The sequence below is a fragment of the Phyllobates terribilis genome, unplaced genomic scaffold (assembly GCF_046119375.1).
Source record: "Phyllobates terribilis strain yellow unplaced genomic scaffold, ASM4611937v1 Scaffold_1__5_contigs__length_1240528914, whole genome shotgun sequence".
Lineage (NCBI taxonomy): Eukaryota > Metazoa > Chordata > Amphibia > Anura > Dendrobatidae > Phyllobates > Phyllobates terribilis.
This window is the reverse complement of record NW_027362761.1, coordinates 1,093,694,148-1,093,711,136: the sequence shown is the minus strand read 5'-3', so window position 1 is coordinate 1,093,711,136 and position 16,989 is coordinate 1,093,694,148. Positions and strand designations below refer to the sequence as shown.

Genomic DNA, 16,989 nt, shown 5'->3' with positions numbered 1-16,989 from the left:
GCGGGCCAGAGATTTCTATACATCCCATCCACTTTGCTGGATCTGTAAGACGCTGCGCTTTTGACACAGCAAATTTACGCAGCATAGTTCCGTATAACTGGTCCTATGCATGAAGTACAGTATATCAGTATATACTGGCTTATGGGACTCTAATACCATGTTATATACAGATTATTTCATTTTTTATTTTTCCTATTAAAGGTAACCTGTAATGTCAAAAAAACACTATTAACCTGCAGATGTGGGGTTAATCTGCAGGTTAATAGTGCTCTAAAGCAATGCGCTCGCTACACTGAAAGCCCGACTGCCAGGAGGAAGTGAACTATAATCCTCTGGCTTTCAGTCATAAAGGCGCGGCTTCAGTCACTGCTCAGTACATAGTGAGTGGCGGCTGTAACCACAGCTGGCGACGGCCAGGCAGCTATAGAACACTATTTTTTAAATGTTTTATTTAAATTGAATCAAGACACAAATAACAAATACAAAGTAATCCCATAGGAAAGTAAGATCTGAGAGAACAAAAGAATTATACATACAATAATAGACATGTAATCAAGAATGTAATATAAGAGGCTAGATAATGGAAGGGAACTCTGTTGAGCGGAAGGAAGGGAGATGATTCAAGATTAATATTTTTTTGTGAAATGAACCAGGGATGAGGGGAAGGAGTCATATGGGATAGGGGGAGGGGGGTAGGTCCTATAGCAAATTAGTGATCAAATATCGTAATGGAAAAACTAAGAGATTAAGGAGATAAAATTGGCAGACTTCCTAAACTTTTCCCAAGGTGCCCATATTTGAGTAAATATGGGGAGGTTTCCTTGTGCCAGAGCAGCCACTTCTTCAATGAGGAATAGTTGATCAACTTTAAGAATAAGTTGTTTTTTGTTTGGGACGTTAGTTGAGCGCCAGAATGTAGGAATAAGAAGTTTACCAGCTGATAGAATGAAAAAAGCCAACTTTGAATCGGTTTTCCTGCTTGGGTCTAAAGGGAGATTCAGGAAAATATGTTCTGGTGTCAAGGCAGTAAGTAAGTGAAGGACTTCATAAATAGTTTGGGAAACTACCGTCCAGGAAGTTTTGATGGCCTGGCATGACCACCAAATATGAAGGTACGAACCCTGTATAGTACCACAACGCCAGCATAAGTCTGAGGAGGTGGGAAACCATCGGTGCATCTGAATAGGGGATGTGTACCATTGAGTAAGTATTTTGTAATTATTTTCCTGAACCCTAACACATTGTGAGGGGCCATGGGAAAGTTTATAGATCTGTTTAACTTGGGAGTCAGTAAAGGAAGAATCCAGTTCCCTTTCCCAGCTCAGTAGAAAGGCTTTTTTCAGAGAAACATCCCTCGTATTTAAAATATTATAGAGTGAGGAAAGCAACTTTTTTGGGGTCTTTATTTGTGAGCACATGGATTCAAATATAGTAAGCGGTCTTGTGGAGTCTCCGCCAGCAACGAGTTGTCGTATTGTTTTCTTAAGGGATTCGTAATGAATAAAGGTGTAATTTGACAATGTGGGTAATGCCTTTAGATCTTGAAAGGATATAAAGGAGCCTTCATTATATAGTTGATCTATTAAGGGTGATGTAGGGGGTGGAGAATTGTAATCCAGGTCTGAAGCTATTATGTCGGACACTCGGGTTAGCGGAGATGGGGCTGGCGCAAGGTGGGACACAACGAGTTTCCAATTTTTGACCGAGTCTTTGGTGAGAGGGTTAGAGAATGAAATTTTACTTGAAAATATGAAAGGGGAAAAAATAATTGAACGCAATTGGATAGAGGACATGTATTCTTCTAAGGAGAGCCAAGGTTTCTCCCTTGGTTTCCGTACCCAATCAATAGTTTTAGATAGTGTGGCAGCTATATAGTAGTTATATATATTGGGAGCTCCCATGCCCCCAAGCCTTTTTGGTAGTGAGAGAGTTTGAGAGTTTAGTCTCGATCGATGCTTGTTCCAGATATAGTTAAAGAATATAGAGTTCATTTTGTTGAGGAATGATTTTGGAAGGACAATGGGTAACATTTGAAAAAGGTAGAGGATTTTAGGTAGTAAGATACTTTTAATTAGGTTTTTCTACCCATCCAGGAAAGAAAGGGGGCTTTCCATTTTTTAATCTGATCAGGGATTGTAGTGAGAAGTTTTTTATAGTTAAGATTAAAAAGCTCTTTATTAGACGAGCTTATTTTAATGCCCAAATACTTTATATATTTATCGGGCCAATTAAAGGGAAATTGGGATTTGAGGTGGGCTAGTTTATTTAGAGGAATATTTATTCCCAATGCTTCGGATTTAGTTATATTTATTTTAAAGTTAGACAGGGAGCCATAACGCTCTAAGATTTGCATAATGGCCGGAATGCCTTTGCAAGGTTGCGACATTGTAATAAGGAGGTCGTCAGCAAAGGCCATAGTTTTGTGATGTATTCCTTGTATATGAACGCCCTTTATGTCTTTGCAATCATTAATAGACTTAATAAGAGGTTCCATTACCATTATGAAAAGTAGAGGTGAAAGTGGGCAACCCTGTCTAGTACCATTGTAAATATTGAATGATTGGGTAAGAGTGTTGTTAAGTTTAATCTTGGCGTAAGGGTGGGAGTACATCTGCATGATAGCTGCCGTCACTGAGGGGGGGGAATTAAAGCAATTTAGGGTTTTTTGTAGAAAGGTCCAGTCCACTCTGTCGAACGCTTTCTCTGCGTCCGTGCCAAGCAGCACCAAAGGGAGTTTATGAATAGTAGAATATTGGATCAAGTGAAAGACTCGCCAGGCATTTTCCTTCCCCTCCCTCCCCCTGATGAAGCCCGTTTGGTCAGGGGAGACCAAATTTGGTAGAAAATCAGCAATTCGTTTAGCCAACATACTCGCATAAGTTTTAAGATCCACAATAAAAAAATAAAGAGATGGGTCTATAATTGCTACAATATTCTGGGTCCTTGCCTTCCTTATGGATAAGATAAATATGGGCTTCCAGAGTTTGGGGGGGAAAGGAATTACCCCGAAGAACCTCATTACACATTTTGAGAAAAAATGGTTCTAATGTCTTTGAAAACGTCTTATAATATACTGAAGGAAGGCCATCAGGGCCCGGGGCTTTCCCCCTAGGGTTGCTAGTCAGAGTGGACCAGACCTCGTCCAAGGTAAAAGGTTTGGAGAGAGCTATTTGTTGCTTCAGTGATAATTTAGGTAGTTTAAGTTTATTCAGGAATAACTGTATTTCTAGACGTTTCTTTTCTTTTTGTGTGATAGATTCATCAGGGTGAAGATTATAGAGGTTAGAGTAATACTTCAAGAATTCTGAGGAAATTGTTTTGAAATCTGATGAAGATTGGCCAGAGGAAGTTTTTAAAGAATGGATATAGGTTTTAGCTTGTCTGGTTTTAATTAGTGACATCATGAGTTTAGAAGCTTTGTCGCCATGGACAAACATACGATTTCTCCAGTTTAGATATTGTTTTGCGGATTGTTTGTTAAGCAAGTCTCTCAATTGTAGACGCTTGGCGGTTAAATCTACCAGACTTTGACGTAGTAAGGTTCTTTTATGTTGTGTTTCAAGATTGGCTATTTCCTCATAGCTATAGAACACTATTAACCTGCAGCGTAATATCGTTTTTTTTTACAAGACAGGTTCCCTTTAAGCAGTACCTGACCTGTTCTATTATCGGCCATCTGTGGTTCGTAAGGTGGTAATACACTATTTATGGTTGTCAGCCTTCTACCGACCCCATACACATGCGAGCTCGTCTTAGCTGACTGTGCATGCGTTTGTAATGGGGAGTGGAGAGTAAACCCTTGGTGGAGGCTTATCTCACCATGAGAATAAAAACATTGGGAATGTTGAAGTGGATCATACCTGACCCTCCTTTACCCCAACATCTGATGTAAGGGGAGAGTGGTGACACCCCTTGCACATTAGTTTGTAGCAAGTCTTGCTTAAAATGGCAGGTTCTCCAGACATTCATCTAATGTCTCCCCTCTCATGTGGCTACATAGGAGATGTTGATTTTCACTATACATAGCAGTGCTGATGTACTGCTATTAGTGATGAGCGAGTATGTTCTATTAACCCTTTCGCCGAGTATGCTCGGGCCTCTCCCGTGTGCATGATTTGCGACTGTTTGACAGCTTTATTACATGTGAGGAATGTGTAAGAAATAGACATTCCTCACATGTATTAAAACTGTCAAACAGTCGCAAATCATGCACACGGGAGCGATTCAACCATATCACCGAGCAGCTGTAAATACTCGGAGCTCGGGCCGAGCATACTCGGCGAAAGGGTTAACAAAACATACTCGCTCATCACTAACTGCTATGTATAGTACAAGTGATCAGGTGGTTCAAGTCCCCAATGGAGACTATTAAATAAAGTAAAAAGTGAAGAAAAAAAAAAGTTCAAATCATTCCTTTTTTGCCCCATTAAAAATAAAGCAATTTAAAAAAAATGCAAGAATTTGGAATCACTGACTTCGTAAAAGTCTGATCTATCAAAATATAAAATAAATTAATCCGATTGGTAAATGGCGAAACGAGAAAAAAAAAGGCCAGAATTATGTTTTTTGGCCTTGGCAACATTGCAATAAAATGTGTTAAGAGGCGATCAAAACATTATAGCTATCCCAAAATGGTATCAGTAAAAATGTCAGCTCAATGCGCAAAAAATAAGCCCTCATAGCCTCATATCCCGAAAATTGAAAAGGTTACAGATCTTGGAAAATGACAACACGAACAAAAATATGTTTTTCTCCTTAATATTTTTTTTTCATCAATTAATTAAAAAAAAATTTTTAAAAAAATTGTATGTTTGGTTTTTGCATAGTCGTAATAACCTGGAGAATCCTATTGCCAGGTCAGTTTTACCATTTAGTGAATACGGTAAATTAAACAAGCAAAAATTGTGAAATTGCACTTTTTTTTGCAATTTCAATGCACTTGGAATTTTTTGCCCGATTTTCAGTGCATCACGTGATAAAATAAATGGTGTTATTCAGAAGTACAACTCGTCCCTCAAAAAACAAGCCCTCATACGGTTATGTAGATGGATAAATAATAAAGTTATGGCTCTTGGAATATGGGGAGGAAAAAATTAAAATGCAAAAAATGGAAAATTGCTTGGTTATGTTGGGGTTAATGATAGCACCAGAATCAGAAATATGATAGCTGCCATTATACACAGAAGTATATTACTGACATGTAGCTCTGGAGTCTGGGTTACATAATTTCTTGGGTTTAGTGTCTTTTCTTCATCCTTTATTAGATCAATATCAATCATTGTGTAATTATATGAAATCCTCAATGTCCTCTGCTATTACATAAGTGTTGAGCCCTGACTGTTCTGCATCGGTAGAGAAAGTGAATGTTCTTTCTCACTTCCTTCGGGCGAAACTGACATGCTGGAGAAGTCAGAGTGTAGCAGCAGCTATCACTTCTTCTGGATGTCAATTTTGTCAGAAGAAAGCGAGAGTGACCGCTGATTGGCTGCAGGGCTCACGTGACATAAAAATGTCACTCAAGCTCCTGGAGCCCCAGCGTCGATATCTCTCGAATGGCGCCAGGACTGGAGGTGAGCTTAGACTATTTTTATTTTACCTGGGGAAATATATTGATTGAGAAGGGGTTGTCCGAGCAGTGAGCAACTCTTAATTTAATCAGGAAGGATAGCCTCATGCTATGTCTTAGCAGCTTTCAGGATTTGCTTATCTGTGCAGCCTGGGGCATAATGTACAGAGTAGGTGTATGCGCAGGTTGTGTAAGTACAACTAACAATCAGCCACATGTTGCATGTCCTAAGTGCTTTTATGTTTTGTGAGATAAAACCGTGAACACGTGCTTTGTTTCCACGTTGTATCACGCTCCTTTGTTAGACAATATGTTAGAACAACAACTCCATGCTTTTATTTTTCTAGGGCTTAATGCTTTTATGTTGTTTCATTTAGCTATAAAACCAAGCTGGCTGCAGCACTAGCAAAATGTCGGATTAAGTATGCAGTTCCAACCATTGAGCACATATTACCTGAGACTGTCCGGAAACAAGAACAAAGAGCTTCTACATTGCCAATTTATGCTTGGATTAACACAGCCAAAGTCAGGTAACTCTTAGTAGAAACCATAATAAAAATCAGTTTGGAATTTTGCGCTGGTTTATTGGGACATAAATCATTGAAAAATCAACATTATATAATAGCCAAGGGCAGGAAACTGTGAAGTTTATGGAGGTATGAGCTGGTGAGGTTCTGCTATTCTACAAGTCACAAGAGGACAGTAACTGTTCGCGGAAAAAAGATGGTATTTGACCAGCAAACACCTGAACTCAATATGACATTGTATTTTCTGAGGTTTTTGGACCATTTTGGGGTTTTAATTCTTATTTATGCTTTTGATTCCAGTTTTACAGATGTTTTTAACACCTTAAAGCGAGAAGGGTTCACCCAGATTAACTCTTCCTCAGAACTGGATGGTTTTACCTATTGTTTGGACCAACATTGCCCAGATTTGCTCATTTTTCCACCTCATCTTAAGGAGAAAATTGGCGACTTGGAGATGGTTGTTAAGTATCAGCTGATATTACAGGTAGAATTTTACGTTCAATCTGTGCTATAAAAGTATCTAGTCCAGTCCTTGATATCATGTAGCCTTTCTGGATGGATTATATTCTCCTGGGCACCAAGTCACAGTAGGTATCTCGTTAGCTTCAGTTTCAGCATGGCAAGTTAAAAAATATTTCTTCATAAAGAATGAAGAGAGTCTTTGTTATTTCGCCCTTTTTTGTTTGAAAGTTTGTAAGGATAAATCTGAGAGTCTTATGAAGCAACCCCCGGGGTCTCCGCTCTGTACTGACTTTCTCTGATCCAGAGCCGAGACAAGACTTATTACAGTGACTGTATTCTCCATATTAAACACCTAAATCATGAGAAGAACCGTTTTTGGACACTGTACATTTATTTCATATTACTTATATAAAGCCAGCATATTTCACCACACTTTACAGAAATTGTCATCACTCACTCTCATGAGTTTAATGAAGTTTACGGGAGGTTACAAAAATAGTTAACAAAGCAGGATTTAGTTCTTTTCATAACCTAGAACAGCTAAAAAAAAAAACGTCGGACAAAAAGTATCACAACTATATATAAAATATATGTATATCTCTTTATTAGTCAGTAAAACTGTAACAAACTATATATACACCAACTTTATGGGAAAGTGAAAATCTAAAATGTCTTTTGAATGAGTGCAGCACCCAAAACTCTATCAATAAGGGATTAAAATACAAACTTTGCTTTTTAGGGGTTCAGGCATGGGGTTGTTTGGGCCTTCTTTAGTAGAAAATATGCTTATGCCATTTTTATATATTTGCATGATTTCTATAAGAATATGTATATTTCATATTTGAGAGGGTGTACAATATAAGACAATTTTTTTAGGGGCATTTTTTATAAGATTTTCATCTGTTTTTGTGTGTTGTAATAAAGATTTAATAATTTTTGAGATAACTTTGAACTATTGGTTATACTTTTTCATATTTATAGTTGTGGTAATGGTCTGGAGGGGATAATATAAGACAAATACTGTATAATCTGCACTTGTGTGTTCCCCGGGTTCTCAGTAGTTTGTGATCATCTATTAACATAGAATGAAGTAATCCAGCACATCTAGTTGGTGAAAAAATATATGTCGTGCATTTCAAACAGCACTTCTTTCTTAAGACTTTGTGCAACCTTGGTCCACAGTCCAGACCAGTTCTCTCTAGCCGTAGTCAGGAGCTACTCGAATTTCCTTACCCTCCAGTATCCCAGGCTTGGCTTATGACTAGCTGGGCTGGCGAGACGTGACCTGTGCACCACACAGTTTATGTCACTCCAGACTGGCAAATCAAACACTTCGCTGGTAACCCAGAAGCTCAGGGAATTTGTTCAGCTCCTGTCCAAGGCCAGAGACCGCTAACCTGGACCGTGGACCAGGGTTGTGCGATGCTCATTTCTAGCACCAACATATTCCGCAGAGCTGTCAAGAGCTTGTCCTCACTCACATCAATCCCTCTCTCCTGTAGGGTTCACAATGTAATTTCTCTATCCCAGACACATACATTTGGACCGGTTCCACAGGACGCTGATCTGGTATGTTTTTGCTGTACACACAGCCATGGGGAGATCATACAAACTCTGCGCGGACGCCATCCATGGTCAGACTGGAGCTTACATAAACGTCAAGTATATTTTCTACCAGTTGGACCCATTGTGCTGGCAATAACATATAGTAATGTGACTACTTTAATGATTCACTACTAAAATTTAAGAAGGGCCTTGATGACTTTCTTGAAAAGTATAATATTACAGGTTATATACACTGTGTGCAGAATTATTAGGCAAATGAGTATTTTGATCACATGACACTTTTTATACATGTTGTCCTACTCCAAGCTGCATAGGCTTGAGAGCCAACTACCAATTAAGTAAATCTGGTGATGTGCATCTCTGTAATGAGGAGGGGTGTTGACTAATGACATCAACACCCTATATAAGGTGTGCTTAATTATTAGGCAACTTCCTTTCCTTTGGCAAAATGGGTCAAAAGAGAGATTTGACTGGCTCTGAAAAGTCCAAAATTGTGAGATGTCTTGCAGAGGGATGCAGCAGTCTTGAAATTTCCAAACTTTTGAAGCGTGATCACCGAACAATCAAGCGTTTCATGGCAAATAGCCAACAGGGTTGAAAGAAGCGTGTTGGCTAAAAAAGGCGCAAAATAACTGCCCATGAATTGAGGAAAATCAAGCGTGAAGCAGCCAAGATGCCATTCGCCACCAGTTTTGCCATATTTCAGAGCTGCAACGTTAGTGGAGTATCAAAAAGCCCAAGGTGTGCGATACTCAGGGACATGGCCAAGGTAAGGAAGGCTGAAAAACGACCACCTATGAACAAGAAACATAGGATAAAACGTCAAGAGTGGGCCAAGAAATATCTTAAGACTGATTTTTCAAAGGTTTTATGGACTGATGAAATGAGAGTGACTCTTGATGGGCCAGATGGATGGGCCAGAGGCTGGATCAGTAAAGGGCAGGGAGCTCTACTCCGACTCAGATGCCAGCAAGGTGGAGGTGGGGTACTGGTATGGGCTGGTATCATCAAAGATGAACTTGTGGGACCTTTACGGGTTGAGGATGGAGTGAAGCTCAACTCCCAGACCTACTGGCAGTTTCTGGAAGACAACTTCTTCAAGCAGTGGTACAGGAAGAAGTCGGTTTCATTCAAGAAAAACATGATTTTCATGCAGGACAATGCTCCATCACATGCATCCAACTACTCCACAGCGTGGCTGGCCAGTAAAGGTCTAAAAGAAGAAAAAATAATGACATGGCCCCCTTGTTCACCTGATTTGAACCACATAGAGAACCTGTGGTCCATCATAAAATGTGAGATCTACAGGGAGGGAAAACAGTACACCTCTGGGAACAGTGTCTGGGAGGCTGTGGTGGCTGCTGCACGCAATGTTGATCGAAAACAGATCAAGCAACTGACAAAATCTATGGATGGAAGGCTGTTGAGTGTCATCATAAAGAAAGGTGGCTATATTGATCACTAATTTTTTTTGTTTTTGTTTTTGCATGTCAGAAATGTTTATTTCTAAATTTTGTGCACTGATATTGGTTTACCTGGTGAAAATAAACAAGTGAGATGGGATTATATTTGGTTTTTATTAAGTTGCCTAATAATTCTGCACAGTAATAGTTACCTGCACAAACAGATATCCTCCTAAGATAGCCAAATCTAAAAAAAAAACACTCCAACTTCCAAAAATATTAAGCTTGGATATTTATGAGTCTTTTGGGTTGATTGAGAACATGTTTGTTGATCAATAATAAAAATAATCCTCTAAAATACAACTTGCCTAATAATTCTGCACACAGTGTATACTAGATTCCTTGATAGGGCGTTGATCCAGGGAACTAGTCTGATTGTCGTATGAAGTCAGGAAGGAATTTTTTTCCCCAATTTGCAGCTTAGTGTTTGCCACATGGGTTTTTTTTTTTGCCTTCCTCTGGATCAACATGTTAGGCTATGGGTTGAACTAGATGGACTTAGTTTTTAAGGTTGAAGGAAGACTATGTTACTATGTTACTTAATGGGAATGGTCAGTGATTGTGGTCCTGCTACTTGGTGACACCATGATTAACAATTAGTGGAGTTTTTGCTTTATTCCTTTTCGCATCTTACAAGTGATATTTGTCTTGGAAGCATTTTTGTTATCTGCTTTGGGAAACTAAACATAAAGGGAGATGTGGAGGAGCTGAGCGTGATTTATATCTCCATTGTGCCCTCTCCAGACTTGGAAGCGCCGTGAACGCTGAGAACAATATCATTTCAGGAGTGAGATGGTTGCGTGGCAACATGTTTATGTTAGGCAGTTTATCATTGTGAGCAGAATCTGCCCGCTTTAGGAACTTGATCTTTTAATCCCTAGAAGGACAATGCCAACATGAAATATTGCGCCTTTCTCTGGGCAGTTTGACTGCTGCATGAACACAGATAGTGAAGGAGCACAATAAATTGCCATGGAAACTGGTGTAAAGTCATGGATCACCGGGGATGTATACGCCATGTACCGCATTGTCTGAGGACACATTAAAAGGTTTAGGCTCTGGGAGAAGATGTAGCACCTCGAGTGCATGTGAAGTCTGCTATCTACTTGTTGCAGTTTTGATTTTGCTTGTAAAGACGAGTAGTTTAGCGGATTACAGTGTTTAAATTGCATAAATGACTATACTACAAATAGGAAACTATGTTATTAGATGTATTATTGGGCTCAGGCTTGGCAGAGTTGGCATTTCTACCCACTTCAAGGGGTTGTCAAGTGCAAAAAATTGTCCCCAAATCAGCATAGATAGGTAACTCATACAACTAGCTGCCCTAATTTTCAGGTATAAGTAGCTCTGGTCCCGGCAGGTCCTTTTCTGGTTTGCTCTTGACAAGCTGTGTATAGATGGGGCTGACGGACCGTTCATACCAATAACTAAGTTGGCCTCCTAGATGCAGTCAAGGTTGCCAACTTTAATGTTTTTATTTTTTCTGGGCAGCTACTCAAAAAATCAGTCAGCTATTTTTTTATGGACACTTCAGAAAACCATAATAAAACATTAGGATTATAAGTGATCCATGTCTACAGCCCATAATTCTGATTTGAAGACATCAGCTGCACATACTGTAAATGATGATAATTACAGATGAAAATCACAGACACTCAATTTTTTATTTGCAGATGGGAAAAAAGTGCCATATTTTTATGGACTGTCCTGGAATTTCTGGATGGTTGCCAATCCTTCATACACTGGCAACACTCGTAATCATGTTTGGACTGGCTCACTGGAGAACAGATAAATCTACCGGTGGGCCCCCCACATGACCAGTGATGAGCACAGTTCATTTGATAAACTGTATGCAGGCAAAAGCAGCAGACAGCATCTCATTTATTTAACAACAAACTACCCATTTTATTATTTTATGGAGGCGTAGGCTGAAATTACATAAAAGATCAGTAGTAAAATACACAGTATCTACCATCCCCAGACAATAATATTTGCATGTAAATGAAAACTGTTTCCCCAGGATCAATGTTACTGGTGGGCCCTTGGTTCCTCAGTCCAGTTCTGCTCATAACCCTCATTCACCAACTCTATTAAAAGGTGAAGGAAAAATCTTACTTCTGTTCCCATAAGAGACCACAAAATGGAGACTTCACTTGTGTGTTGTGAAGTCTATGGGATTTACAGGAAAGGACATTTGTTTATTGACTTCTACGAGGATATTTCCCATTGTTAATCAGAGAATCGGAGTTTATGGGATGCTTACTGATCAGGAATTTGTGGCATATCCCTGTGTCTTATGGAAAAGCATAGAACACTTCATTTATTACTATGAACCCCAAATAAGTGAATGGGGCGAGGTGCGGTTCTCTGTATGGCCAAGTATCCAGGAGTGCTGCTGTGCAGGGAAAACTTAGAAGAGGATTCAGCCTTCCGTAAATGCTGCATCCCTTTCATGCTCAGGATTGATGAGGGTCCTCGAGTTCAGACCCTTCCTAAGTGTAAGGTGATTGCATATCCTAGCAATATGTAATGACTTTACGTGATATTAAATACTGATCCCTCCTCTGTATATCTCCTCTAATCTGTTCTTCCACATTTATAGGACAAGTCGCACAGCCTAGCAGCGCACTCAGTAAAGGCTTTGCTGAATGAGGACAACGACATCATAGTGGCCAACCCTTGTCCAGACTACACTATAGCCCACATTTCTGTGCTGGCCAGTCAGTTTAATAGTAATATATATGTGTGCGGAGTTCAGTCTGAATCCAGAGGAGAAGATATGTTGGACTTGTTTCACTACATGGAATGTAGAAGTAAGTTCTTCAAGTTGTGTTCCCACCAGTAGCCCAACAGAGACCACACCAGTGCCCTGCTGGTGGATTGGTATAAAGGGTAATACCCTCAGCCTACATATCCACCAGATTATTCACTGCAGATGCAGCATGAGTTGATCCTTATCTGGTTAAAACTCAGTCTGACTTTTGTCTAGAAGAACAGACAAGTAGATTGCTGTCAAAAATACCAGAACGCCTGCTGGAAATGAGAAAAAGTGTGAACAGACCCTTAAGCCCTTCATAAAAACGGATTATGCAATTATTACACTGATTTCTAGTAGATATGAGCAAACTGATTCATAAGTATTTTCCCATTCATTTTTTATTTGCTGAAATCAAAAATTTTGGTGATTCAGACCTCATGAATCCAGCAAAATTGCAGTTAATCGGCATCTGTTTTGCTCTATTCTATTGAGGACCATGAAGGGTCTGATACTCGTATGTCTTAGGCTCACCCCTGATCTGATCTACCACAGAACCTCCCCATCTGGTCTTTCTCTCGCTATGAATCAGTCTTCCACCAGATCTTCAGGTTCATGTGGTTATGTAGGGTGCAATGCACATCATCAAAGTCAATAAGATACATAGGACCTTACGTGACTACACAGGGCCTAGTCAGCCATGGAATATCTGGACCAAAGATTGATCCGAAAGCTTAAAGAGGTTGTCTGGTTTAACGAAGATATCACCTATCCATAAAATATGGAATAACTCGCTGATCGGTGGGTGTCCCATCGCTGGGACCCACACTTATTGGCACATCGGGAAATTGTATCACCGTTACAAGATGGTGTGACAAGTTAGACACACCACCACGGTTCCATTCAGCAGCCTCATAGGAGATGGAAAAAGCTGAGCTTAGCGTTTTTCCTGGACAACCCCTTTAAGGCTTATCTGAAGTGATCAGATCAGGCAGAGAGCTGTGTAGGCAGGACAGGTGAGGGAGGAGTCTAGCACAGGTGAGTATAGTTGTGTTCTTTTAACCTCTTCCCAGCGCTCCATTTATTATGCTTTAGGGTCTAGAGAGACATCTGAGCATAATAAACATCTTTTCAATGCAGATTCCATTTAGATCAAATTTTATTAGGACTGAATCTAATCTGCCTGAAAGAAATTTTGTGAATTGCAATTCCTAGTCAGTGTGTGTTATGTCGCAGGCTCACTAATTCTTCACTTTTCAGATATTAAAATACTTAAGGAGAATTTCACCCACATTGAGTCCTCCGACCCTAGACTGCAGAAAGCAAAACTCGTCCTCCTCATGCCGCAGTGTTCAGGGTCAGGCATCAGTGACCCGGTGGAGTTTATCATACATGAACATGGAGGTAGCTATTCTTCTAGATTACATTGTTATTTTATGTATCTCTTTTTTGTTCTTCTGTTGTTTGTGTTATACAGATGATAAAGGGCTGAATACACATTATGTTCCTGGGCTGTCTCTAAATGATATCTCTGGTTAAAAACAACAATCCCACTGAAAATATATTCTGCCTTTGCTTGTTAGAAGCAGAATTTCATCCCAGCAAGCAAAATTTTATGTGTGTGTAATAATAATATTTATATAGTGCCAACATATTCCACTTTACATTTAAGCGGGAACATGTATAGTCAATAACAATGCAAAGTAACACATAGTTCACCAGTTACAGGAGGAGTGAGGGCCCTGCTCGTAAGCTTACAATCTATAAGGGAATAGTGGGACACAATACGCAGAACGTGCTTGTTATGTACAGCCATCATTATAATAAATAGAGCATTTCAAATAAGCTGCATGAGCCGGTCACCAGCCAGGATCTGTCTGAGTGTGGTTACCTTGTGCTATTGGGAGGAAATGGATACAGATAAATAGTAGGGGCCAGGTTCTGAGTAAACTTTAGAAAGGGGGAACAGGGGAGAGTTAGGTTGGCGATTTGAGGTGATAGGCTTGTCTAAAAAGATGTGTTTTTAAAGCACGTTTAAAAATGTGGGGGCTAGGTGTTAGTCGGATTGTCTGGGGTAGTGCATTCCAGAAAACTGGCGCAGCACGAGTGAAATCTTGCAGATGGAGTTCGGCTGTTGAGATTATGGAGGATGTTAGTCTTAGATCAGTTGGGGAGCGGAGAGCACAGTTAGGGTGATAGAAAGAGATGAGCGAGGAGATATAGGGTGGTGCAAATTGTGGAGAGCTTTGTGGGTGAGCGAGACAAGTTTGTATTGTATTCTGTAGCGAATGTGCAACCAGTGCAATTACTGGCACAGGATAGAGGCATCAGTGTAGCATCTGGACAGAAATACCATCCTGGCTGCCGCATTCAGGATGGATTGGAGAAGAGAAAGATTGGTTAGAGAGAGAGACCGATCAGTAGAGTTGCAGTAGTCCAGACGAGAATGAATAAAAGCGACCTTAAAAGTTTTTGCAGCTATATAATTCAACTTGAAAAAAGTATTTACACCAAGAGGAATAAGCAGGAGTACTTATGGCAGCCATGGTTGGATAGGATTAATTAGAATAACACCTATATATACTACTGTAGAGTAAAACTCTTGGTAAACTGTATGGCGGAGTGGAGAGGGAAGTAGGAAAGCAGAAAAGAGGAAGAGAAGGAAAGGGAGTAAGGGAAGGAAAAAAAGGAGTAAAGTAGGGAAGAAAAGGAAAGGAAAGAAGGGGGGAGATAAAATAAAAAAATTAAAAAAAAGAAAGAGAAAGAAAGGTCTCCATGGGGGGGAGGGTAAGGGAAGGGGGGGAACTTATTGTAATATTGTAAAATGAGTTTTGTCATGTAACATCTGTTCCAAGTTTTGTTATGTTTAATAAAAATTTATCTGATTAAAAAAAAAGAGTTTTTTCAGTTTGAAAGGTGAGAAAAGGTTTGAATTCTGGAGATGTTTGTGACATGCAGGTAACATGCGCGAGTAAGCGATTGGATATAGGGAATAAAGGAAAGTTTTTTTGTAAAATATAACCCCAAGACAGTGAGCGCTCTGCTTGGGAGTTATCGTTGAATCATCCAATGCAATTGCAATATCAGGTATAAGTCGGTTACTAGAGGGAGGAAACACGAGAAGTTCAGTTTTGAAGAGATTCAGTTTCGGATAGAGTGAGGGCATGAAGTTAGAGACAGCGGACAGACAATCCCTGGTATTTCGTATTAAGGTAGGGATAATGTAAGTATTAACACTTTCAGCACAAAAATAGTAGAAAGGTTTTTAGTTTTCCAAAAATAAATTTATTACAGGTGACTGTCAAATTATAATCAACGTTTCGGCTAGACGCCTTTTTCAAGGTTATCTATATATAAAAATAAAAAACATACAGTACAGACCAAACGTTTGGACACACCTTCTCATTTAAAGATTTTTCTGTATTTTCATGACTTTGAAAATTGTACATTCACACTGAAGGCAACAAAACTATGAATTAACACATGTGGAATTATATACTTAACAAAAAAGTGTGAAATAACTGAAAATATGTCTTATATTCTAGGTTCTCCAAAGTAGCCACCTTTTGCTTTGATGACTGCTTTGCACACTCTTGGCATTCTCTTGATGAGCTTCAAGAGGTAATCACCGGAAATGGTCTTCCAACAATCTTTAAGGAGTTCCCAGAGATGCTTAGCACTTGTTGGCCCTTTTGCCTTCACTCTGCGGTCCAGCTCACCCCAAACCATCTCAATTGGGTTCAGGTCTGGTAACTGTGGAGGCCAGGTCATCTGGCGTAGCACCCCAACCTTCTTGGTCAAATAGCCCTTACACAGCCTGGAGGTGTGTTTGGGGTCATTGTCCTGTTGAAAAATAAATGATGGTCCAACTAAATGCAAACCAGATGGAATAGCATGCCGCTGCAAAATGCTGGTTCAGTATGCCTTCAATTTTGAATAAATCCCCAACAGTGTCACCAGCAAAGCACCCCCACACCATCACACCTCCTCCCCCATGCTTCACGGTGGGAACCAGGCATGTAGAGTCCATCCATTTACCTTTTCTGCGTTGCACAAAGACACGCTGGTTGGAACCAAAGATCTCAAATTTGGACTCATCAGACCAAAGCACAGATTTCCACTGGTGTAATGTCCATTCCTTGTGTTCTTTAGCCCAAACAAGTCTCTTCTGCTTGTTGCCTGTCCTTAGCAGTGGTTTCCTAGCAGCTATTTTACCATGAAGGCCTGCTGCACAAAGTCTCCTCTTAACAGTTGTTGAAGAGACGTGTCTGCTGCTAGAACTCTGTGTGGTATTGACCTGGTCTCCAATCTGAGCTGCTGTTAACCTGTGATTTCTGAGGCTGGTGACTCGGATAAACTTATCCTCAGAAGCAGAGGTGACTCTTGGTCTTTCTTTCCTAGGGCGGTCCTCATGTGAGCCAGTTTCTTTGTAGCGCTTGATGGATTTTGCAACTGCACTTGGGGACACATTCAAAGTTTGCCCAATTTTTCAGACTGACTGACCTTCATTTCTTAAAGTAATGATGGTCACTTGTTTTTCTTTACTTAGCTGCTTTTTTCTTGCCATAATACAAATTCTAACAGTCTATTCAGTAGGACTATCAGCTGTGTATCCAACAGACTTCTGCACAACACAACTGATGGTCC

The 16,989-nt window shown here is 39.9% G+C and overlaps 1 protein-coding gene across 1 annotated transcript in view; it reads left to right on the top strand.

Annotated features, from left to right (window-relative positions):
* The window catches only part of NSUN7 (NOP2/Sun RNA methyltransferase family member 7), a 72,205-nt gene that overhangs the window by 42,286 nt on the left and 12,930 nt on the right, over positions 1-16,989 (top strand). The window contains exons 5-8 of the mRNA XM_073645723.1: positions 5,944-6,096; positions 6,394-6,577; positions 12,190-12,400; positions 13,603-13,746. Of these exons, the coding sequence (XP_073501824.1) occupies positions 5,944-6,096; positions 6,394-6,577; positions 12,190-12,400; positions 13,603-13,746 (692 nt within the window). The remainder of the gene's footprint in view (positions 1-5,943; positions 6,097-6,393; positions 6,578-12,189; positions 12,401-13,602; positions 13,747-16,989) is intronic.